Below are 26,499 nucleotides of genomic sequence, written 5' to 3'. Positions count from 1 at the left end.
AAGTATAGTATACAGAGCAGTATAGTTTACTAATTAAAATATTAAAATCAAAGATTCTGCAATCAAAAGAATATGTTGAAGAACTCAGAATAATGGTTATCACTGATAGGAGCACAAGAGAGTTTTCTGAAGTGTTAGAAATATTCTCTGTCTTTACTTTGGATATTGATTGCATGGATGTATATATATAGATTTGAAAAATCATTGAACTGTTAACAAGATTTGTGCTCTTTACCATACAAATTCTTTACTTCAATAAAACAGGTTTTTTTAAGGTTGTATTGCTCTTTTTGTTGGGGGACAGGCAGTGTGGCTGAAGGAGAATTAAGGAACCTTTGTAAACCTCCAGTTTGTACTCCAGGCTTCTATGAAGCCAATAATTTGTAGGATGTGGATTGAGATACTGGATTTTAAAATATTTTTTTATTGTTCACTTGCTGTATTAAGATGAATTCACATAAAACAACCTACCATGATTTGTTTTAGAAAATCAATATAATGACCTAACCAATAAAAGGAAAATAAACCATAATAAGGTTTCTTTTTCAGTATGTAAATGACCAGGTACAACTACATCCTAAGTCATAAGGTTAGGTGTTTGCATCTGTCTGTAAATAAAATCATATAATATAGAAAGGAGATCTGTTAACAATACAGATGTGTGCACCGGTGACTAATGCTATGTTGATATCAGTGTTGTGATTTTTTTCCCCAAAATTGTGGACAGTTGTTAGTAAAGTTCTGAACAAAGAATAATCAAGAATTTCTGGGTCAAAAAAGATTTCTAAAAGTTATCCATATAAAGCATTATCTTTCAAAGATAGTGCTTTTGCTGGACCAAACTAATATTTATATTAACCCTCACTTTGCTTACGTTTTCCATTTCGGCCTGTGGAAATCATTTGATTTCTGATTTTCTCTTCCAGGTATTAGCTATGGCTTCCAGCTTTGCGCCAACTAAAAAGATAAAACTTTTCAATTCTTTATTTAAATGGTTGTCCTTTTTTCTTTTTTTAAGCGCAACCTACAGAAACCATTAAAATACCAGTTGCAACTGATAGAAACTTTTTTTATCATAGAAATGAAAATTGTGTGTATTATAGTTTAATAACTACAAAATTATGTAATTGTCTTATCATAAACACTTTTTCTTGATCTGGTCTCTTCTGTCAGTTTCTATATGCATTCACTGCCTAACTTATTGGGAAAATGGTAGTCCTGTCCTGTCTAATACAGTGGTAACTAGCTACATTTGGCTGTTGAGCAGTTGAAATGTGGCTTATGTTACTGAGAAACTAAATTTTAATTTTAAAGTTTTAAATTTAAAAACTGGTAGTTGATGGACAATTTTTGGAACAACCTAGATGTGTGAATCTAGTATAAATTTTATGAAATGTAAATATAGATAAAATATTTGAGAGGAAAATTAGCATCGCAGTGTAGTATGCACTGTTTTTTTTTTTTAAAGACTTGGTATAAAAAAGATTTTTTAAAAAAGGAAAGTTAATAATTTTTATTTTGGACATGTTGAATTGATTTCACCTGTTCTTTTTGTCTTGTTAGCGTAGGTATTAGAAACTTTTAAATTATGTCTGTGACTCTAATTGTATTTATTTTGGACAGTGCTGGGCTAGACTCTGGAAAAAAAAACTGTAAAACACGATCTCTTTCCTCAGGATCCAATTTTCAGATGGTTTCTAAATAGTAAATATGCAGTTTGTGGGCCAGCAGATAGCATATGATTGGTTATACCTCTGGTGAAGGATTCTGAGGCCACTCTTGGTTTTAGATTAAAATATAATCTAGTTACTTTGTCTGCCATGGATAGAGAAGGAATGATTGGAAGTATGCATTTTTGCCTTTCTTGAGCTAGGGTGACCTATAATTCTGCCTCTATTGTGGCTGAAGCTGTTACTGGAAGACACTTGTTTTAGAAGTCCAGAGGCTTTTCTCAGTCCTTGATAGTACAGCGGTAAATGCTTGTTTATAAAAGCACTTGATACACGTCCTTAATTCTTTTGGATAATTCCTTAGAAGTGAATTTTTTGGATCAGAAGGTGCTGGCATTTTAAAATCTCTGGTATTTGTTGCCAATTGACCTCTAGAAAGATAGTGGCAATTCATACTGCCAACAGTGTGTGAGAGTGCCCTTTTCTTCTCCAGGGCTAATGGGGAAGGGGAGGGGTACTTGCAGAAAACTTAAGGAAAAGGAGGAAGGTGTTTCATCCATTAGTGGTATAAATTACCTTCTTCTGGGATGAGTGGCATCCATTAAGCATATGTAAAATGATAGAAATAAGAATTCTTTACAAGTTGGATTTGGAGACATATTCACATAATAGCCTTAACTGTAGTTTTACTTTGCTGATTAGGTAATAAGTGGTATTTCTCTCCCCACCTTTTTTTGTTACTGTTAATTTGATTAGTCAAGTTGGACATTTCCCACTTTTACTGGCCATTTGTGCGTCTTTGTGACTTACCTGTTACTTGCATAGGTTATCAGTTTCTAATCTGGATATTGTATTTTGACTTCAAATTACAAAGCAGTCAAATATAGTATTCTTTAGAAAATGGGGTTGAAACATTCAAATTAGTAAATATTATCAGAGTGATAACAGTTTAGGACCTAGAACATGAGAAGAAATATTTTACAGAGCTTGTTAAACTAGTGTAAGCAGGACAATTGTATTAGCGTTTTAAACATTTCTTATTTATCTTTCCAGAAAACTAAAAATTTCATTTAAAAATATATTTGGATTGCCCCCAATCTTTATAGATTACTATTCATAGCATAATTTTTTCTCCTAAAGGAGACTTACTTTAATGCAAAAAGCATTGAACTAAAAGCAACCACATTTTATAGTTCAGTATGCCACTAACAGTAATTCGCATTAGGATCACTAGTAGGTTTTTTGACCTCTGGGACTTGGTTTCTTTGTCTTTAAAGAAAACAGCTTGAACCTGAACAGGAACAGCCAAAAGTTGAACTTTATGTGCCCCTTCTAATATGTTCATAGTATTTTATCAGTATTTAATCTGCTGATAGCTTTGATGAATTTTCAGATTGCCAAAAAAAAAAAAAAGTGATGTCATTGACTATTAATATCTACCATGACTGCTATGGCATGTGTGTCACTTGTTTGCCATCCCTGGTCTCTTATCAGCTCTAACTTTCTATGATACCAGGAAACAAAACTTTGGAATCACGGGTCATATTTGAACTGTTCTCTTTTAAGTTACTTTCTTCATTTTGCGCTTGTGTCTGCCTTTTGAGACTTGCTCTCCCACCCCTCCCCCTCATGGCACTTTTACTTTTTTTTTTTTTTTAACAGGTACCTAATACCAGACCATAGATTCTCAATTCTTGCAATACCTCTAAGATAGCTTCCATAGTCTACTAATATATCTCTAGGTATAGTATCTTTTGTTTACTAATGAAAAAAGCATTACAGAGGTGAACCAAGAAGGAAAGGAAGCTTGACGTGTTATGGAATTTTTGAGTAGTTACATACTGCCAAAAAACAATGGGAGAGAGGGAGGGTGAGGCCAGTAGCTATAGCTAGGTGATGAGGGGCTTTATATGCAGTGCTATTTGAATTTCATTTGGCAGGTTATATACAGCTATTAAAAGATCTTAAGCATTAAAAATAAAGTGATCGTATTTGTATTTTCAAAAGATTATTCTGCCTTGTCATGGCTTTGTCTCCTTCATTCTAGTCTTATTTCTCTTCATTAGGCTGTTAGAATTTGTGTTTAAATGATGCTCTGAAGCATACTGCTTAGAGAAGGGGTATGGGTAGAAACAGGTTATGAAGATACTTGGGGAGCAGAATTAATAGGGATTAAAATGGGATGTAAGAGTACATCTAAAACTAAGTTTTTTATATTGGATGGGTGAGGGGACTATTCCTAAAAATAGAGGATAGAGATAGGTGTTCTAATTTCTGATAGAGGATGAGTTAAGTTTTCAGTGTGTTGAATTTGAGATTCCTATAGAGGTAACTAGTAAGCAGTTGGAAATATGTGGTTGGACTCATATTTAGAAGTAAAAATATTTATATTATTTATTTAAAACATTTTTTTTAATCTTTATTTTTGAAAGAGAGAGAGACAGAGTGCAAGCAGGGGAGGAATAGAGAGAGAGGGAGACACAGAATCCAAAGCAGGCTCCAGACTCTGAGCCATCAGCACAGAGCCTGATGCGGGGCTCGAACTCACAGACTGTGAGATCATGACCTGAGCTGAAGTCAGACACTCAGCGGACTGAGCCACCCAGGCATCCCAGAAGTAAAAACATTTAGGGAATGTAATGGAAAAGCTATAGCTGGAAAGAAGCTCTCCTAATTGAGTGTATGGATGAATGATCATGGAAAATTTTTTCAAAGGATAATTTGGTTATTTTCAGGTTATTTTATTTCAGGTTATTTAAGTAGGTTTTATCTGATGTGTGCTTAGCTTTTCTAGTATCCCAACAAATACTTGTTGACATTTTTGTACACTTGATTCTTGCATTTATACAGCTTGCAGAGCTAATTCAGTCACCACCACTTTTTTGATGCCTGCTAAACCTCTAAAACAGCGAGTCTTAAACAGGCTCACACCTTCCACTCCTGGATATCTGGTAATGTCTGGACACATTTTGGTTTGTCACAATGGGGTGGAGCATTTAGCGGGTAGAGACTAGAGATGATGGTAAATATCCTACAGTGCTCCACAGAGTCCCTCACAACAAAGAATTATCCAGCCCAGAAAGAAGAAACTGCTCTTAGATGAGAGAGAGCCCATCAGTTAAATTAAGGGCCTAGAGATTCTTGTACTTAATGGAAGTAATTAATCAATTCCTTAAAATATTAAAGGTCCTGCCCTAAATCTTATAGTTCATTAGAAGAGGTAAGGTATAAAAATAAATGCTTAGAGTGGTACAGAGATACTGTGCCTTGGAAAGATACAAACAATATAATATAGTTCAGATGAGGTGGAAATGTCAACCAGCAGGATGACTGGTTAAGACCTCATGAGCAATTCGTTTTAAGCTGTGCTTTGGTAGATGCTCAGCGGACTTGTAAATTAATCTTTCATTAATTGATTTGACGGCAAGAATTTAGAACCAGATTAATGCTAGCTAAGACAATTACCTACCCTAAGCCCAAGTTTTATGCAAATCCCTTTTATCATTAGCACACCTTAGATAAGTGTTCCAGGTTTGGTATTTCTCTCTCTCAACCTTGAGGGGTAAAGGCTCCTTTGAGGGTAGTCATATGGTGGCTGATCTTGCACTATAATGGTAATGTGTAGACATAGGCCTGGCTCTGGCTTTATTGATAATTGGCTGTATAAACTACAGGTACATCTGTGTCTGGGCTTCAGTTTCATCTGTGAAATGAAGGGGAATGGACCCAGTGGCTTCTAAGTTCCCATCCAAATCAAACACTCTGCACAAGAAATATCAAGCAGTTAAAATTTTGGGCTAAGTTATACTCAGTACTCATTTAGAACGTAAATAGTTAGGCTTTAAGCTTTCTCTGTACAGTTCTTCACTTTGTCTTTCTGCAGTGTAACTTAAAAAGTCAGACTTTGTAGAGAAAGGCCTACTTTTGTGTAGTCGTATCTCCATCTTGTGGCCCTTCAGAATATTGCTACTAAATTTTGTTATTATAATTATGGGCATAATTGGCATTACTTTTAATAGCTTAAAAACTGGGTGGCTCAGGGGCGCCTGGGTGGCTTAGTCGGTTAAGCGTCCGACTTTCGCTTAGGTCATGATCTCGCGGTTCGTGGGTTCGAGCCCCGCGTCGGGCTCTGTGCTGACTGCCAGCTCGGAGCCTGGAGCCTGTTTCAGTCTGTGACTCCCTCTCTCTCTGACCCTCCCCTGCTCACGCTGTCTCTCTCTCTCTCTCCTAGAAATAAATAAAACATTAAAAAAAAAAAAATTAAAAAAAAAAAAAACTGGGTGGCTCAGTCAGTTGAGCATCCGACTTTGGCTCAGGTCATGATCTTGTGGCTTGTGGGTTCAAGCCCTGCGGCGGGCTCCATGCTGACAGCTAGCTCAGAGCCTGGAGACTGTTTCCGATTCTGTGTCTCCCTCTCTTTCTGACCCTCCCCTGTTCACATTGCCTCTTCTCTCTCTCAGAAATAAATAAAAACTTTTTTAAAAATTAAAAAAAAAAATTTGAGTACTTATTATCTGATGTTGCTGTGCTAAATACTTAATAATGCATTATCAGTTGTGGCACAGGGTTTGTTTTAAGCCACAGATAAAGTTTTGCTGCTACCATAGGAGCACCTGGGTGGCTCAGTCAGTTATACTGCATTTGACTTTTGGTTCAGGTCATGATCTCCCAGTTCATGAGTTCTTCCAGCCCCATAACAGGCTCTACACTGACAATGTGGAGCCTGCTTCAGATTCACTATCTCCCTCTCTCTCTGCCTCTCTCCTACTTGTGCGCGCGCTCTCTCTCAAATTTTTCTTTAAAAAAAAAGTTTTCCTTCTACCATATTTTAAGTGTAAAGATAGTAGAAATTTGACAGAGTAACAGATTCATCTTATGGTGCTGACACAAATAAGTAACTAATGGGCTGTATAAAGTAGGAGGCCACTAAGCTGTGTTCCAAATTTAAGAACTTGATATATATACAAGGGCACTTTTGCTATATCATTCACCCCCCACCCGCCGCCTTTAGATCCTTATTCTAAAACCTTGGGTGTGAAGAAACATTGGGGTTTGTTATGGATTTGAAAAACATGGAAAAGAAAATAACATGTCACATGAACTTAACTTGAGCCAAAGAGTATTTCAGTTTAATTACTACTGTATTCAGTTTTTTACAGTTAGGATTGTAAACTAGTGCCAATAAGAACCCAGGAACAGGCAGATAAGGTAAATGAGTAAAAAAAAAAGATGAGAACTGTAGGCCCTTTTTTTTTTTTTTTTTATGTTTTTATTTTATTTTTGAGAGCGACAGAGCATGAGCAGGGCAGGGGCAGAGAGAGAGGGAGACACAGAATCGGAAGCAGGCTTCAGGCTCTGAGCTGTCAGCACAGAGCCCCATGTGGGACTCGAACTCACAGACTGTGAGATTGTGACCTGAGTTGAAGTCAGACGTTTAACTGACTGAGCCACCCAGGTACCCCAAGAAATGTAGACTTTATGTACAAGCTTTTGATTTAAATATAAACAACCAACTTAAAAACAAGAAACTGTTGCGTCTATTAGATGTAGCAGATTTGACTTTTAGTCCAGGAAAATTTGGAGTTTATCTACAGAAGAGAAGTCCTAAACTGATAAATTAAGATAGTTTATATTGTTAAATTACATTAAAATCATACCAAAATAAGGAAACAGTGTAGTGATCAACAACTAGGTTTCAGGAGTCAAGCTGATTTGAGTTTGAGACTAGCTCTCAATACTAACTATAGTGTAATATGCTGTTTACTTACATAAGAAAAATAATTCCACAATTTATGTGAAATCTACTTCTCTGTGACCATCTTTAGCCTCTTTTTCCTTCATTGGAATTCTTGGATATAGAAATTTACACATATGCAGTGGGAAGTTAACTAATTTAGGTGAGTGTTAAATTTGTGTGGTTAGGGGCGCCTGGGTGGCTTCTTTGGTTAAGCGTCCGACTTTCACTTAGGTCATGATCTCGCGGTTCGTGGGTTCAAGCCCCACGTCGAGCTCTGTGCTGACTGCCAGCTCAGAGCCTGGAGCCTGTTTCAGAGTCTGTGACTCCCTCTCTCTCTGACCCTCCCCTGCTCACGCTGTCTCTCTCTCTCTCCTAGAAATAAATAAAACGTTAAAAAAAAATTTTTTTTTTAATTGTGTGGTTAACATAAGAAGCTTTAATTATTAAAGAGGCCACGATGGGATGTGGAAATCTGAGTTTATAACTGGCAAGGCGATTCTGGCATATAGCCAGGTTTGGAATCCATTCTTGGATTTTGTGACAGTGATTCTCCAGATTTATCCCTCCTGTCTTGAAAATTGTTTTCTCAGACTTCTTTATGGGCTCCTATTTGTTTACCCCTAAAATTCAAGTATTTCTTTTAGTAGTTATGTTTTTAGATGTTCTAATTCACTATGACACTTTTTTTTAATGTTTTTATATTTTTTTTGAGAGAGACAGCGTGAGCAGGGGAGGGTCAGAGAGAGAGGGAGACACAGAATCTGAAGCAGGCTCCAGGCTCTGAGCTGTCAGCACAGAACCCGACGTGGGGCTCGAACCCACGAACTGTGAGACCATGATCTGAGCCTAAGTCAGACACTCAACTGACTGAGTCACCCAGGCACCCCACTAAGATACTTTTTTTGACGAAGAGAGAAAACGTTGTGAGCAGAAGAGGTGCAGAGAGAGGGAGAAAGAGACTGAAGCAGGTTCCTTGATGTCAAAGAAGAGCCCTATACAGGGCTTTATCTCATGAATAGTGAGATCATGACCTGAGCTGAAATTGAGAGCCAGAGGCTTAACCTAGTGAGCTACCTAGGCGCCCCTCACAATGATACTATTGGTAATGTGGTATGTTCACATAATCAGTATATATATTATGCAGTATTTTTATTTCAGGAAACTCTCAAAGTGATGTGTAACAAAATTTTTCCTTATGTGTTAAGTTAATGGAAAAACTCTGGGTGTGTTCCCTCTACTATCTGTTTTTATCTACTTAACACCAACATTGCTTCTAATCACATTAGGTAGCATGTAAACTACATTTATATAGGAGTGCCTGGGTGGCTCAGTTAGATAAGCGGTCAGCTTTGGCTCAGGTCATGATCTCACGGTTTGTGAATTAGAGCCCTGCAACAGTCTCTGTGCTGACTGCTCAGATGGAACCTGGAGCCTGCTTCAGATTCTGTGTCTCCTTCTCTCTCTGCCCCTCCCTACTCTCAAAAATAAACATTAAAAAAGTTTTTAGGCTACATTATATAAATACTTTTTCAAATGATAAATCTTACCCAAAAAATGTTTGGCAGTTTTATGGAAAAAGAAATAATGTCAGGGCATGTAGGCCATTTACACCAAAAGCAAAGACTGTATAACAGGCAATCCTGAGACTTAGGAATTTAGAAGAGGAAGCCTGTACCAGAATGGAAGGCTCATTTTCTTCCAGCTCTCATTCAACTTCTTTTCTGCAAACCAAAGGCTTGATACAGCTGGAAATTGAGGAGTTGTGGTTTGTTAAAGGTTTGAATTCTTGTCTTTGACCGTTTTTCAAGAAGTGGAGAATAAAGCATCAAATGCTTTCTACTCTGAGTTTTAGTATCAAAATTACAATCTTTGTTCTTTCTTGGACAAAGCTGCTAACAAAACTTAACATAAATGCAAAATACTACAGCTTGTAGTTCCTTATGTAATAAGTAATGTATGTTTTATTTTATTTTTTTTTACAGAAATTACAAAAGTAAAGAGTATGTTGAGTCCTCAGTGCATTCAGTTCCAATAGATAGTATTCTCATGTTCTTTCATCTTTGATTAACACTTTCCCTTTTTCCTTTTTTGCTGGAGTACTTCAAAGGAAATTCTTAATATACTATCCCATTCTATCTGTAAAAACTACAGTATGAATCTTTATCGTGGAAGGACTTAAAAAAAAAAAAGAGTTCTAATACTGTTAAATCTAATATCATCTTATGATCTGACACCCAGTCTGTATTTGCCTTTTCTCATTTGTCTCATAAATGTCTTTTTCAAATCAAAATCCAAAAAGTTGCACACATTTTCATTGGCTAAAATATCTTTTTTTTTTTTTTTTTTTTTTTTTTTAAGTTTTCATGTTTATTTTTGAGAGAGAAAGAGAGACAGAGTGCGGCTTGGGGAGGTACAGAGAGAGAAGGAAATAGAACCCAAAGCAGGCTTCAGGCTCTGAGCTGGCAGCACAGAGCTTGATGTGGGGCTCCATCTCATGGACCGCATGATGACCTGAGCCAAAGTCAAATGCTTAACTGACTGAACCACCCAGGCACCCTCTCATCATCTCTTAATGTGATAGTTTCTCCTTTTTTAAAAAACAAAGCATTTTAGAATAGTTTTTAGCTTTACATTTGTGAAGATGGTACAGAGAATTCCCAGTTCCCCCCTTTTAGTAACAGTTTACATTAGCATGGTACACTGTTAGAATGAAAAGGCAAGCCAAAAATTGGGCAAAAATAGTTGCAAATTATATACCTGATAAAGGGCTTGTACAGAGAATATAAAATATATAAATTTGTGTGTGTGTGTGTATAAAATACTGCATATAAGGAACTCTTACAACTGAGTAAGATAAATAATCCAGTATAAAAATAAGAATTCTTTTATTAATTAATGTTAAAATTGTGGGTTTATTCTCAGGCCTAGACCAGGGACAAAACACTTAGACATTACACCAAAGAAGATATACAAATGACTAATAACCATAAAGAAGGATGTTGTACAGTATTAGTCATTAGAAAATGAAAATCCACTGAGATTATCACTTCATACTAGTAAAATGGCTATAAAGAGACAGTAGAGGGGCGCCTGGGTGGCTTAGTCGGTTAAGCGTCCGACTTTCGCTTAGGTCATGATCTCACGGTTCGTGGGTTCGAGCCCCGCGTCGGGCTCTGTGCTGACTGCCAGCTCAGAGCCTGGAGCCTGTTTCAGTCTGTGACTCCCTCTCTCTCTGACCCTCCCCTGCTCACGCTGTCTCTCTCTATCTCCTAGAAAAAAATTAAAAAAAAAAAAAAAAAGAGACAGTAGAAAGTGTTGGTGAGGATGTGGAGAAATTTGTAGGAAGGCAAATGATGCAGCTACCTTAGAAAACAGTTTAGCACTGTTTTCCATTACTACTGTAACAAACTTGCTGGCTTAAAAACACAAATCTGGGGGCTCCTGGGAGCTCAGTTGGTTGAGCATCCAACTTTAGGTCAGATCACGATCTCCTGGCACATGGTTCGAGCCCCACGTCAGGCTCTGTACTGACAGCTCAGAGCCTGGAGCCTGCTTCAAATTCTCCCCCTGCTCTCCCCGCCCCCCGTCTGCTACTCACTCTTGTCTCTCTCCAAAAAAAAAAAAACACACATTATCTGTTACCTTAGTTCTTGAGGTAAAAAAATCTCAAATGGATTTTATTGATCAAGGTGTTAGTATGAATGGTAATTTTAAATAGTACCACCCCCCTCCCCCCAAATTTGTGTCTATTTGAAACCTTGGTACATTACCTTATTTAGAAATACGGTCTTTGCAAATAAAATTAAGATGGTCATTCTCAATTAGGGTAGGACCTAAATCTAATGGCCATTGTCCTTAAAGGAAGAGATGGGAGGACACAAACACACACAGAACACCATGTGAAGATGGAGGCATGCATTGCTTGTTACTGCCACAAGCCAGGAAACATCTGAGGCCACTAGGAGCTGGCAGAGGCAAGGAAGGATTCTAGTCCGAATCCAGAGAGCATGGCCCTGCTGGCCTGATTTTAGATTTCCAGATTCTGTAAATTTCAGAGAATAAATTTCTGTTTTAAGCCACTGAATGGTAATTTGTTAAGGCAGCTTCAAGAAATTTACACAACATTGTGTTTCTTACAGAGGTTCTAGAGGAGAATCCATTTCCTTGCCTTTTCAGCTTCTGTAGACCACCTGCATTCCTTGTTTTGTGGCCCTTCATCTTCAAAGCCAGCAGTGTATGTAGCTTCTTGAAATCTCTTGCTTTTGCTTCTGTTGTCTTATATTTAGTTTTTCTTTTTTTTTTTCTTTTTTTTTTATTTCTAGGAGATAGAGACAGTGTGAGCAGGGGAGGGTCAGAGAGAGAGGGAGTCACAGACTGAAACAGGCTCCAGGCTCTGAGCTGGCAGTCAGCACAGAGCCCAACGCGGGGCCCGAACCCACGAACCGCGAGATCATGACCTAAGCGAAAGTCGGATGCTTAACCGACTAAGCCACCCAGGCGCCCCTGTTGTCTTATATTTAGGACCTCTGTGATTACATTGGGCCCACCCAGATAGTCCTGGTTAATCTTCCCATTTCAAGGTATTAGTCACATCTGCAAAGTGTGTTTTCCATGTAAAATAACATATTAAAGATTCCTATGGATTAGGAGGAACTTAACGGAGGACAATGCGGGAGGAGAAGGGGAAAAATAGTTGGGGGGGGAGGGAGGCAAACCATGAGAGACTCTTGAATGCTGAGAACAAACTGAGGGCTGATGAGGGTGGGGGAGGGGGAAGGATGATGATGGGCACGGAGGAGAGCACTTGTGGGGATGAGCACTGAGTGTTATATGGAAACCAACTTGACGATAAACTAAGAAAAAAAAAGATTCCTAGGATTGGAACATGGACATACTTTGAGGGTCATTATTCTACCTATCACAGGCGGTTTCTTTAAAAAGTTAAGCAGGAGCGCCTGGGTGGCTCAGTCAGCCAGGTCATGATCTCATGGTTCATGAGTTCGAGCCCCACTTTGGGCTCTGTGCTGACAGCTCAGAGCCTGGAGCCTGCTTCAGATTCTGTGTCTCCCTCTCTCTCTGCCCTCCCCCACTCATGCTCTGTCTCTCTCTCAAAAAATGAATAAACATTTAAAAAATTTTTTTAATTAAAAGCTAAGCATATTTGCCATACAACCCAGCAATCTCATTTCTAGGTATCTACCAGAGAGAAACTAAAGCTATGTCCACACACAGACTTGAATGCAGTATTCATAACAGTGTTATTTATAATGACCATGAATATTACTAAAATGGCCATCAGGTGGTGAATACATAAGCAAAATATGGTATATTCGTACAATGGAATATTGTTTGCTGACACATTACATCATGGATGAACCTCAGAAACATGCTACATGAACGAAGTGCAGTGCAAAAGATCATGTTAATTGTATGATTCCATTTATATGAAATGTCCAGAAAAGACAAATCTATAGAAAGAAAGTAGATTTAGTGGCTGACTTTGGGTAGGAAAGGACATTAGCTTCAGATTTGCACAAGGGATGTGCATGTTCTAAAGCTGAATTGAGGTAATGGTTGCACAGATCTGTAAATAGTCTAAAAATCATTGAATTGTACACTTAAAAATATGAATTTTAGGGGTGCCTGGGTGGCTCAGTCAGTTAACCGTCTGACTTTGGCTCTGGTCATGATCTTGCAGTTGTGAGTTTGAGCCCTGCATCAGGCTCTGTACTGACAGCATGGAGCCTGGAGCCTGTTTCAGATTCTATGTCTCCCTCTCTGTCTGCCTGTCCCCCACTTGCACTGTCACTCTCAAAAATAAATAAACATTTTTTAAAAATAAGAAAAATAGGGGCGCCTGGGTGGCTTAGTCGGTTAAGCGTCCGACTTTCTCTTAGGTCATGATCTCGTTGTTCTTGGGTTCGAGCCTCGCGTCTGGCTCTGTGCTGACTGCCAGCTCAGAGCCTGAAGCCTGTTTCAGTCTGTGACTCCCTCTCTCTCTGACCCTCCCCTGCTCATGCTGTCTCTCTCTCCTAGAAATAAATAAAACATTAAAAAAAAATAAAAAAAATAAGAAAAATATAAGATTTAGAAGGTGAGAAGGGGCCTCAGATTATTTGCAGTACACTAGCTTACAAAGGACATGTATCCATAATGCATTTAAAACCCAATTTTTTTAAATGGGCAAAAGATTTGAACAGCTCCTTTACCAAAAAAGTTCTATCAGTGACAAATATATGAAAACATGTTCGACATCATTTGTTATTTCGAGACATGCAAATTAAAACCACAATGAAATATCACTACACACCTATTAGAATAGTGTAAATTTTTGGGGCGCCTGGGTGGCTTAGTCGGTTAAGCGTCCGACTTTCGCTTAGGTCATGATCTCGCGGTTCGTGGGTTCGAGCCCCGCGTCGGGCTCTGTGCTGACTGCCAGCTCAGAGCCTGGAGCCTGTTTCAGTCTGTGACTCCCTCTCTCTCTGACCCTCCCCTGCTCACGCTGTCTCTCTCTCTCTCTCTAGAAATAAATAAAAACCTTAAAAAAAAAAAAAAAAAGAATAGTGTAAATTTTTAAAGGTTGACAGTGCCAAATTCTGGATGCAGAACAACTGGAACTCTAGTACATTTATAATCCAACATTCCCTCTTTTTGGTATTTATTCAAAAGCAATTAAAAGCTTAGGTTCACACAAGAACCTATACAGAAAGGTATATAACAACTTTATTCATAATCTCCAATAACTATAAACCTAAAAATGCCTTTCAACAAAAGGGTAAACCATAGTATGGATATACTATTTAGCAATAACAATGAATGAACTGTTGATAAAACAGTGTGATAAATGTCAAAAGCATTATGTTGAATGAAGGAAGTTAAGCAAATGGCTCTGTATTATGTGATTCCATTTAAGTGGCCTTCTTTTTTAAATTTTTTTTTTTTAATGTTTTATTTATTTCTAGGAGAGAGAGAGAGAGACAGCATGTGCAGGGGAGGGTCAGAGAGAGAGGGAGTCACAGATTGAAACAGGCCCCAGGCTCTGAGCCGGCAGTCAGCACAGAGCCCAACGCGGGGCTCGAACCCACGAACCGCGAGATCATGACCTAAGCGAAAGTCGGACACTTAACCGACTAAGCCACCCAGGCGCCCCTAAGTGGCCTTCTTGAAAAGGCAAAGATATGGGGAACAGAAAACATTGCTTAGGACTGGTAGTAGAATTGAACAGTGGGTCATGAGAGAGATTGTTGGGTGATATATCTATATCTCAAAAACTACCATTGTTCATGTTTGTAAAGACTCAGAACTATACCCAAAATAAAGTGAATTTAACTTTATGTAAACTTATGTTATTAAGTTTATTTATTTTGAGGGGGGTTAAGCAGAGAGAGAGGGGGTGAGAGAATCCCAAGCAGGTTATGCCCTAAGCCCAGTGGATGGCACATCTGGCAAACCGTGAGATCATGACCTGAGGCAAAATCAAGAGTCAGACACTTAACTGACTGAGCCACTTGGTGCCCCTGAAACTTTTTTAAAAAGCTAAGAATGAAAATTGACCCCCCCAAAAAAAGGCTTGAAAAATAAAGAACTAAGAGTTGATACATATAGAAAATTTGCAAACTTGTGGACTGGAATAGACTATATCAATTATATTAATCTGGACAGACCAAATACTCCAGTTGTCAAGTGCTTGCTTTAGCAACACATATACTAAAATTGGAACCATACAGTGAGGATTAGCATGACTCAATGTGATGACATTTTCCCTTTTTTCTTTCATGCTGTTTTAATAAGTAGAGGTAATAAATGCACATTGCATAATATTTAAAGAATTGTGTAACAAAGCAAGACTTTAAGGTATATGCTGTTCACAAAAGATACTGTAAGGATACAGAAAGGTTGAAAGTAAAAGATGGTAAAGATACATGATGCAGTATTGATTAGAAGAAAGCAGTATGTCTATTGATGAATAAAGTAGACTTAAAGACAGAGAATATTACAGCCATTCATCAACTCATAACAGTCTCAAATATTTATGCTCTTAAAAATATAACTTGAGGGGTGCCTGGGTGACTTAGGTAAGCGTCCAACCTCGGCTCAGGTCATGATCTTGCGGTCTGTGGGTTCAAGCCCCGCATCAGGCTCTGTGCTGACAGCTCAGAGCCTGGAGCCTGTTTCCAATTCTGTGTCTCCCTCTCTCTCTCTGCTACTCCCCAGCTCATGCTCTGTCTCTTATGTCTCAAAAATTTAAAGGAGGTAAGAGACTAAACACCCAAGGATGAAAGAGGCTATCAACAGAGAAAGCTGCTGGTGATACAAATTTTGGGAGGAAGATCAGAGATGTGGTTTTGGGTGTGTTTAATTTGAGGTGTCTACTACAGATGCTTTGAAGTTTGGAGTGACCTCTAAGCCAGAGAGAGATTTGGAAGATGGCAGCATTAAAGCCATAAGATTTTGATATTGAAGTCAACCTAGAGAGCAAGTGTAGATAGAGAAGATAGGGAAGTACCATCTTGATGTGCAAGCCCCTCACAAAATTGTTCTCTTTCTCTCCAATCCCAGCTTCTACATTTACACAAAGCACGCTTTTTTTTTAAAGTTTATTTATTTATTTTGAGAGAGAGCGAGCGAGCATTAGTGGAGTAGGGACAGAGAGAAGGAGAAGGAATTCCAAGCAGGCTCTGCGCTATCAGATCAGTCAGACACTTAACTGACTGATCCACCCAGGTGCTCCCCCCACCCCCATTTTTCATAGTTTTATGGTTTTATTAACACAAATATGACATGCACATAAGTTGTCTATTCATTTCGTTGCTGCACAGCCTGGCATTGGGATTGGTGGCTCTGATGGCTAGTTGGCTCCTCTTTCCACAATGACTTTGTGGTTCTTGGAGGAGACATTGTAAGCAATCTCTGCACAATAAGATTTGTTGCCCATCAAGAGCACTTTAACCAAGCTCCTTGACATTGTGAACTAGAAACTTCATAAGCTGCTGGGCAGCATGTGCTGTTTTCTTGTTGCCCCCATAACCAGTGTTGGACAGCAAGATCTGGCCCTTGTACCCTATTGTCAGTGCTTTTGAGTTTCTGCCGGTTGTGCTTAATTTTGACACATCGGTCTGACTGGTGCCAGAGGAACTTCTCTTGGCCCACTTTCTAAGTGTCTTGGGCTTCACCAGAGGTCTATAAGTGGCCATGATGCGAAGTAGGAGATGGCTGCCACCTCTGCAGGCAGTGTAGTGGTGAGGAAGACCATCACACAGTACACTTTGTTTTACCAAGTCAGACTCCTGTAGTTTGGGGAGCACATCATTGCTATTTTGTTTATATATGTAATGTGTATTAATATATGTGTGATGAATATATACACATACCTGTATTTCCTACCAGGTATAAACTCCTTTGCTTTCCACATTTTGGCATATAGGTGTTCAAATATTTATTGAAATAGACCCAATTTATGCTTTGAATAGGCAACTATTATGTTCATTAAAACTTTAGAAAATTTCAGATTCACAGAATTCATGAAAACTCTCTTTAATTTTCTAATACTTTGAAATTACTTTTGACTTTAAATGTTCTTTTAACTTCAAAAGCTTATTTGTTTACAGTCATGTTCTCACTTTACATTTTTGCATAGCACTCTATGCTTTTGATACTACACGTTCTTTTGCTAAATTATATTTACAAGTTGCTATTACTCTGGTATATTTAGACTATCCACATCTTAAAATAATTCAGAGCTAAGTGATCAAGATTACAGAAGTATTCATTTCAGTCCGACATATCATGTTCGAGAAAGTTAAACTATATTGAAGGTGAATTTTGCTGACAAAGTTATATTTAATAGATACTTCTTAAACAGCCACCATACAGTATTCATAGTATACCAATTCTGTTTTGAAGTGATATGCCATAGTATACCAAATCTGTTTTGAAGTGTGTGTGTGTGTGTGTACAGAAAAATACAGGGAGACAGTATATATCAGACTAACTTCCGGTAGTAGCCTTAAAGGATTTTCACTTCCTAAGTAATTTTTATGGTAATGGACTTTTTTTTTTTTAATCAAGACCTGTTTTTTGTTTTCTTTTTTTTGATGCTTTATTTCTTTTTGAGAGAGAGAGACAGCATGAGCAGGGGAGGATCAGAGAGAGAGGGAGACACAGAATCCAAAGCAGGCTCCAGGGTCTGAGCTAGCTGTCAGCACAGAGCCCAACACGGGGCTCTAACCCACAAACTGTGAAATCGTGACCTGAGCCGAAGTCGGCACTTAACTGACTGAGCCACCCAGGTGCCCCAAGACCTGTATTTTATTTATTTATTTACTTATTTTTATTTGTTTATATTAAGCAGGGAAAGATTAAGCTGCCTATTTCCTAATGATTTAATACAGTGTTCTGTGTTTAGGCCTGTTCTGCCTACTCTACTGGAAACTTTTTTAATAGTTAACTTTTATTTGGTTTAATTCTAGCATGTTGTAACATAACCACCTTTTCCTTTTGTATGAAGTCAAGAAATACCTGGTTGTTATTTTTTAAATTATAAAGATACTTGAAGTGTGGTGATTACCTAGAAATCATTCTTTTTTTTTTTCTTTTATGTATGTACGTATGTATGAGTAATCTGCACACAACATGGGGCTCAAACTCACAACTCCCAAGATCAAGAGTTGCATCTTCTTCCAACTGAGCCAGCCAGGCATCCCACCTAGAAATCATTCTTAAACTTTTTAAAAACTGAGAATTTAGGACGTTGGCTTTCTAGGTTAAGTTTTTCTTTATTTAAGTTTACTATTAAACTTCATAATGTAGTTTTTCAGTTATTCTAAAATACGGAGACTGACTTTTGGTTGCAATAGATAATTACTGTACTCATTTTGGGGTGCTATACTTAGTGAAAGAGTAGCATTCTGCTAAGTGAAATAAACTAGCCAGACAGTGGTGAAATCTAAAAAAATCTAAAAATCTAAAAAAAAATAAAATAAAAGTCAAACTTGTAGAAACACAGAGTAGATAAGGGGTTGCAGGGTAGGAGGAATAGGAAGAGGTTGGTAGAAAGGTATAGACTTTCAGGTGAATAAACTCTGAGGAGCTAATGTATAACGGTGATTATAGTTGATACTACTGTGTGTATAATTGAAACTTGCTAAGAAAGTAGAACTTAAATGTTCTTACCCAAAAAAAAAGGTGAGGTGATAGATGTATTAATTATGGGAGGAATACGTTTTCTAAAAAAAAGAATAGTGTAGGTAAGATATCCCTGTATTTTAATAATTGTGTATTTTACAGCATAACAGTATCTACCAATAAAAAACTTGAGTGGTAGTTGGTGGATAAGTGAGCCTAAGCAGGTTTTAATCAGTAGAAGACTTGGAGTGAAATGTTACTTCTTCAGCCTTAAAGAAGACAAAAGCTAGGGTGCTTTTATGAAGAGGGTAGTTGTTCTTAGGGGGATAAAACCTAGTTAAAGAACACCTGAATCTCACAAAGGGACTTCATTTTAATTGTAACATACTTAGGAGAAGCCATATTTAACCATATTTATTTATATGTCTAAAAATTGGAAAAGAGTATAATAATCTTTGTTAGCTATTGACTAATGCCGTTGTGATCTGGAACTAGCACCCAGTGAGTAGGACACACTGCTTGGTTGACATCAGATTGTTTTATTTTTCAACTGATTTTTTGTTTGTTTGATCTTCTTTAAAGTATTTTATCATCTACTGTTGTGATTTTTTTTTTTTAAGAAGGCCAATAATGTATGTAAGCAACTCTACTAATAATGCCTAGTGGTAATAGGAAGAAAAATATGTGTAGATGCTGTTCAGGTTTGTCTTGTCACATTTGATCAACCTTTAGCTTACGGTGGAGAAATGAACTTGAGCTATTTAAAAAATCCTTTTGTTGACAGCATTATAGGCAAAACAACCTTGTTACTATGAGTCTGAATCATTTTAGCTTTAATTCCTTTTCCCGCGAAACCCATTGTTTTGATTACATCTGGTTTTTCAGAAATGCTACTGTGGCATTCTTGATAAGTGGTTTTCAAATAGGTCCCCCACCCCCCCGCCACATGTGGATTCCTTTGTTCCATTGTCAGAGATTCTGCCTCTGAAAGTGTGGGGTGTGAGGTCCAGGAATCTGGATTTTGATTTTTTTTTTTAATTTTGTTTTTAATATTTTATTTATTTCTAGGAGAGAGAGAGAGAGAGAGAAAGACAGTGTGAGCAGGGTAGGGTCAGAGAGAGAGAGAGTCACAGACTCTGAAACAGGCTCCAGGCTCTGAGCTGGCAGTCAGCATAGAGCCTGACACGGGGCTCGAACCCACGAACCACGAGATCATGACCTGAGCGAAAGTCGGATGCTTAACTGACTAAGCCACCCGGGCGCCCCCAGGAATCTGGATTTTGAATACCACCCCATGTAACTGATGTGGTTCCTAGCTCAATGTATATAACTTTTGTCCATTTTCTGAGAATAAATTCCTGGAATAGAATTACTTGGACAAAGACTATGTACCTTTTAGGCTTTATGAGACATAAAGTACTAGACTGTGTTCCAGAGATACTCTATTTGCATTTTCACCAGCAGAATATAAGAATCACATTTGCCATCCCTTTGCCAATATTTGGTGTCATTAGTCCTTTGCATCAGTAACAGATGTCTAAAAACTGTAAACTGCAAGGAAGATTTTTGGCATTTATATAGATTATTAGTCTGGCCTTCTGAGTAATTATTGTTTACCCTATTTGTCTCTAAATACATATTGTATGCACGCGACAAATTGAATCTGGATAGAAAGGCTGGCAGAATCTTATAAACGGTAATCTTTGTAGGAATATAAAGTCACTATGAAATGTTGGATATATCAGTCATGTAAAAAAGACATGGTACTAGTATGTTTATCTTAACAAATGAAGCTAATTATATTTTATTGAGTACATTTTGATTTGTTCCAGTAGCCGGATCGAGCTGGGAGATGTGACACCACACAATATTAAACAGTTGAAGAGATTGAACCAAGTCATCTTTCCAGTCAGCTACAATGACAAGTTCTACAAGGATGTGCTGGAGGTCGGCGAGCTAGCAAAACTTGGTATAATACATTTTTTTTTCCTCCCTTCATTTGTTTTGTTGGTGTTCATGACCCCTAGTTTTTAATATTAGAGCGGAGTTAACTAATTTAATCTCTTTATTTTACAAATGAGGAAATGGGGGTGATCTGGGTTTTGAGAAAGATCTCTGAGAAATCAAGACGAAATATTTTATTCTTTATTTTTACTACTTATTATTTATTTTATTTTTTTAACATTTATTTATTTTTGAGAGACAGAGCATGAGCAGGGGAGGGCAGAGAGAGAGAGAGGGAGAATCTGAAGCAGGCTCCAGGCTCCAGGCTCTGAGCTGTCAGCCCAGAACCCAACAGGGGGCTCGAACATACAAACCGTGAGATCATGACCTGAGCCGAAGCTGGACACTTAACTGACTGAGCCACCCAGGCACCTCAAAATATTTGAATTTTTAAAGAAAATGCTAAATACCTTCTCTCTTATTTAGTATGTGCCTGTGTGTTTTCTCATATTTATCTTTACTCTAGAGGATGCCTAAATTTCTAAGACAATATAGGAAATTTTTGAGGGTTTTGCTGTTCTGAGAAGTTGATAGCAATAATTTAGCTCTTATAGAAGGGGAGGAAGATAGGAGAAAATGTGTTGTACTGTCTTTTGAACTTTATATTTTTATATTTTCCATGGCAGCATATTTCAATGATATTGCAGTAGGTGCAGTGTGCTGTAGGGTGGATCATTCACAGAATCAGAAGAGACTTTACATCATGACACTAGGATGTCTGGCACCATACCGAAGGCTAGGAATAGGTAAAATTATTTGTGTTTTTTTTTAATTTGTGTAAAGAAGCATAAATACATCATTACTGTTTCTGACCCATTGAGTCACTACCGTTTCTTTTGGGAATATTGGGAAAGAGTTACTGAATTATTTAAGGTAGAAAATAACTTGATTTGTTAACGTAATTCAATTAGAAGCCCTATAGAGATTTGTCATCAATGTCCCTTTTGCTTTTTCCTTTTCTCTGGCAGGGCTTGTATGTAAAGGTTGTTTTTCTATTAGAGTTTTTAACATGTAGATAGTAGGGAGAGAACAAAATTTTCAAAAATCAGGTTGTCTAGTGTTTACCTCATAGATCTTTTAGGACTCAGTAAATGTTAAGGTGATTTAGATGTGTAATGTAAAGATTGATTTTTCTAAGGTTATTTATTGTTTGTCTTGTTAATAGGAACAAAAATGTTAAATCATGTATTAAACATCTGTGAAAAAGATGGCACTTTTGACAACATCTATCTGTAAGTAAAATGATATTTAATGTTCTTATCTAAAGAATTTAATAAATTGGCAATAGAAATCTTTACTGGAAACTTTAAAATCTGGTTACGTATTTAATTGCCTTTTGGAAAAACTATGGAAGTAGTGGTTATGAAGTTTTTGTTTTGTGTCAGTAATAGATCAGGAACCTAAAATAAAACACTCTCATTTTGCTTTATTATGTTGGTGTGGGAGCTCCAAAGTCACAGGGATGAAACCAAGACTAAAATAACTCAGAATTGAAGAATCAGTATTGTTAATACTACTTTTCTCGTGCCATCTGTTTGCTGTCTGGATTTTGTTTAACATTCTCAGTGACAGACTCAGTAGTAGTAGAGTTTAATGTCAGAATCAGAGTATCTAGCTGATAATACCAATATGAAGATTATTATTATAACTTTGGCACTGGGAAAGATTAAATTATGTCATGCTGTTTTGAAGGGTAATTGACAAAACTTTTACCTATTTATAATTCCAAGAATCCTTTCTTTCCTTGCAGTGAAAAATGTTATGCTAGCTAGGGTACTTTACCCTTTGTTGATTGTAAGAATCAAACCTATTTTTGAGTCTCAACTTCAGCCAGCTGTCTTGTAGATGTAACAGGTTACAAGTGTAAATTTGTCATCTAAGTTTTTCTGAAATGAATACCTAGTCTTTGTTGATTACTAGTAATTGTGAAGAGAATCTAACAAATATCTGCTGTAATCCAGCTCCAACCAATATGAAGCTATTTGCAGAATATGCAAAAGCTGATGAAGTCTTCATTTTTTTTTTTTTTTCTGATACCCTCTTACATCTCAGGCATGTCCAGATCAGCAATGAGTCGGCAATTGACTTCTACAGGAAGTTTGGCTTTGAGATTATTGAGACAAAGAAGAACTACTATAAGAGGATAGAGCCCGCAGATGCTCATGTGCTGCAGAAAAACCTCAAAGTCCCTTCTGGCCAGAATGCAGATGTGCAAAAGACAGACAACTGAACAAACTAGAAATGAACTTTCTTGCACTTGCTTGTCGCCAAATAAAAGAGAGGCCCATTGATTTTTTTTTTACCCCCTCTTTCTTTCCCCACCTCCTACCTTGTTCTTGTCTTCCTTCCTTTCTTTTTCTTTCCTCTAAAAGGTTTAATACTTCCAAGGACTTTCAATATTAATCATGTTTGGATTGTTTTAGTTTTCTTACTTTTGTGAGGTGGTTTGATTGTAGGAAGGAGGAGGTATAGGTCTGTTTGGTTTCGTAGTAAGATATATATGGTCCCAAAAATTTGGGTGTCAGTGTCCATTTTTTTTTTTTTTATGTCCTGCTTTCACATTGAAGGGCAGAGCCTACAAAATGTTGTATATATCAAAAGACAGAAAGAAACAGCAATATCTTGTTCTCTAATTCAAAGACAAGTTTAGTGTGTTTGTGGTACTTTGGGTTTTTCAAGACTGTGGGATACTAATCCCTAGACATTGCCTTCACTCCACCTTTTGTCCTTCTGAGTGTTATCTCAGGAGTTGGACCATTGTTATCCTTGTAAGAAATACTAAGCTTATTTTGTTTTTTAAGCAATTATTTCTTTCTTCCTTGCTAAGGGTGGGTGGGATGGTTTGGTAGGTAGTGTTTACTTTGGTCTCAGTATTTGAGTTACATGAGTGGGCTGGTTGTTGGCAGGTTTATTTTTCCTGCTGTTGATTGTTATTAGTGGCATTAACTTTTAGAGTGTGGGCTGGTGAGATTAATTTTTTTTTAATATCCCAGCTAGAGATATGGCCTTTAACTGACCTAAAGAGGTTTGTTGTGATTTACTTTTTTTCCTGTCCTTTTTCTTCAGTACACCCACAATAGTTAGTCTAACCTTAAAAATGGGAGTTGATGTCCTTATAGGTCAATACCCCTAAATAAATCTGAAGCAGGTATCGTCTCTTGGACATCCTAAAAAACACCTAAAAGGAAGCTTAGATGGATTTGTGGCACAATAAAGCATTCAATGTCAGCTAATGTGGACTTAAAAATGTGGCCACTGAGCATTTGATTATATAGGAGAGAATATCTAGACAGTATTTTTGAAAATAACATAGCTGTGCTATTGCTTATCTGTTGGAGAACATCCCAGATTTGCTTATTTTCTGTGCCTATGATATTGAGTTTAAGGATTTGGGGGAGGGGAAATTGTTAAACAAATTGCTTCTATTGGAAAAGTAGAAGTTTAGAAGTGTTAATAACACATTTCACTGTGACCTCCTCTGCTGATGTGACTGGTTTATGCCAGATCATTTTCTGACACAGGGAGTGGCTTGGATGGGTTGATAACTTTTTGTAAGATAGGAGACATCTGAAAATTTCATGTTTTCCTCCATTGTCCCATATTGAATATTTAAAATTCTCTAGATTGCCAGTACTGGTGGCCCATGAAATGTTGTCATTTGACTTTAAAACAATGCACAGGGCTTGAATTATCTTGTCATTTGACTTTAAAAGAAAATTTGAATGACAATATTTATCCTCATGTGAATTCTGATAATAGAAGTCTCATCTCTCCAAATATATTAAATGGCAAAATTATTTTACACAATGTTTATGCACATTTTGTAATCTTAAGTTCTTCTTTGAGAATGTGAAAGTACAAAGTACAATAGACTTCAACGGTCTTAATTGAGTGCCAAGAGTAATATAGAAAAGGAAGATAGTTGAATGAGTTTATAGGATTCTAATCTTAAGATAGTAAAAATGTAGAAGGACCATGCTGGTTTCTTGGGTATCAGTTTCTTAAGCAGTCCAGATACAAGCTTAGAAAAAAAAGTTAGCATTAAGCACCTTTATCTTCATGGATAAGCTTCAGCTTGCTCTTGCCAAGAGAAGAGTGCTTGAGTTACAGAAGGCATACTTAGTTTGAAGAATTCAGCCTTTTTGTAAACTTCCAGATATCAAAATAGATTTTGATATATAAATGAGTTTTCTGAGATGACACTGCCTCTATTTCTATAACCATTTCACCTGGACTATCTAATCAGTCCTATGAATGTATCCCTAAATGTGGTTATTGAAAACTGAATAGCTGCCTCATGACAATTAAGTACATGTTATTTAAGGAGGGAAGAAAATTACATTTTGAATTGAGTGTGTAGGCTCCTTATCATTATACTTTCTTTTTCCACACTAGACAATGACTTTACCTAAATTTTAAATGTTTGGAAAGAGTTAATTGTCCTACATCAAACTTGTATTAAGTAATTCCATCCATTTAAGGAAGAGGAGGATGTAGAAGCAGTAGGAGCTGGGTACTAGTTCATATGCCTGTGAGTTGCTAAAGACTCAAATAATGTCCCATATTGAGTTGGTTGTTTTGGAACATAAAAATTGTTGAGGTAAAACAGTTCTATTAACTGGAAGATCAGAGAATATATCCATATTTTTTAGGGCAGATAGTTTTTACTGTGGGGCAAATAGGTAAAAATTACCCTGTATTGTAATTGCAATTAGGTTCTAAAGAAAAGAATCTTCAGAGAAATCTATGCAATATATAATTTGTCCAGATAGGTTTTAATTTGGGGAAAGAAGTTCTAACATATCCCCAAAGCAGTTAACTCATCAATTGAAAGTCCTCCAAAAATAAAGAGCTATTGGGAAACCGTGGTTTGTGGGTGGAAAAGAAAAGCTCCCTCAGTTTTTTGGAGGGAATAACTTTAAAAATACTTAAATGGCTAAGTTTACTTGGTGCAGTTAAAAATTAAACTTGTTGATTTTAACATTGCTGTTACATCTGAAATAAACTTATGTGATGTTCTAGTAGTAATCTGTGATGTCTGATAAATGTCAAGAAAATCTTGCACTGTGTTGAATACAGAGATCAGCAGTTCTGCATAGTCTTTGTTTACTCTTGGCCATAATGTTGTATTTACTTTTACATATCTTTAAAATCTAATTTAAAACATTAAAATAGGCCAGGTTCAATCAAGGCCTCCTAATTCAGACCTTTTGGAACTTTATAGAAATACTGCTGAGTTTCTGCAGCTCTGTATCGGTGAGAGAAAATAAGATTCAAGGAGAGGTCTTACTTAAGCTGTGAAGTTTTAAATGCAATTGTTAAAAACAACAGACACTTTTAAGCTATGGTCTAATCAGTAGTGTGCATTGACTACAGGTAATGTATATTCAGAATTTTTTTTTTGTTAAGTTTGGTCGTTGAGTGAGTTTTGAGAATTGCTTAAATTTTTTTCTGAATATCAAACATAAATTTAAAGTTTTGTCTAACAGTATTCATTGTCTTAGAAGGGTCAGAATTTTGCTTATTCAGGAAGCAGTGTCCCTGTGTCAGTTAGCATTTTGGAGCACATCATCCCAAAATTCAGCAGTCTAATCACTGATGTGTATAGTTACCCACAGTTTCCAAGTCAGTAGTCCAAGAGCATCTTAACTGGGTGGTTCTGGCTTGAGGTATCATTAAGTTGCAGTGAAACTCAGCCAGGGTGGCATCATTGAAGGCTTGACTAAGTCTGGAGGAGGAACCTCTAAGATGATTCTTTCCACTGAGTCACTGAAGGGACTCCTTTTCCACTGTATGGGTGTCTCCATAAGTCCGCCTGGGTAACAAGTGGTGTCTGGCGTCCTCTAGAGCAAATGATTCAAGAAAGTAAGTAGACCCCATACTCTTTTATGAGCCATCTTCAGAAGCAACATTCCATTTACTTCTGCCACATTCTGTTGGTCACACAGACCAACCATTATGCCA

At 37.2% G+C, this 26,499-nt stretch overlaps 1 protein-coding gene across 2 annotated transcripts in view; it reads left to right on the top strand.

Annotated features, from left to right (window-relative positions):
* Positions 1 to 25,741, top strand: part of NAA50 (N-alpha-acetyltransferase 50, NatE catalytic subunit) — a 28,694-nt gene extending 2,953 nt beyond the window's left edge. Inside the window, exons 2-5 of one of the 2 annotated variants that reach the window (XM_039256640.1) lie at positions 20,367 to 20,500; positions 21,162 to 21,281; positions 21,701 to 21,767; positions 22,588 to 25,741. In XM_039256640.1, the coding sequence (XP_039112571.1) occupies positions 20,367 to 20,500; positions 21,162 to 21,281; positions 21,701 to 21,767; positions 22,588 to 22,765 (499 nt within the window). In that variant the 3' untranslated portion in view covers positions 22,766 to 25,741. Of the gene's footprint in view, positions 1 to 20,363; positions 20,501 to 21,161; positions 21,282 to 21,700; positions 21,768 to 22,587 lie in introns of both variants that reach the window. The other variant, XM_039256639.1, reaches the window with a different exon arrangement.
* Positions 25,742 to 26,499: the final 758 nt, after the last annotated feature.

This window comes from Hyaena hyaena, unplaced genomic scaffold, assembly GCF_003009895.1.
Source record: "Hyaena hyaena isolate Hyena2069 unplaced genomic scaffold, ASM300989v1 scaffold_582, whole genome shotgun sequence".
NCBI classification, from domain to species: Eukaryota; Metazoa; Chordata; class Mammalia; order Carnivora; family Hyaenidae; genus Hyaena; species Hyaena hyaena.
Note: the sequence above shows the minus strand (reverse complement) of the source record. Positions and strands in the feature narration are given on the sequence as shown.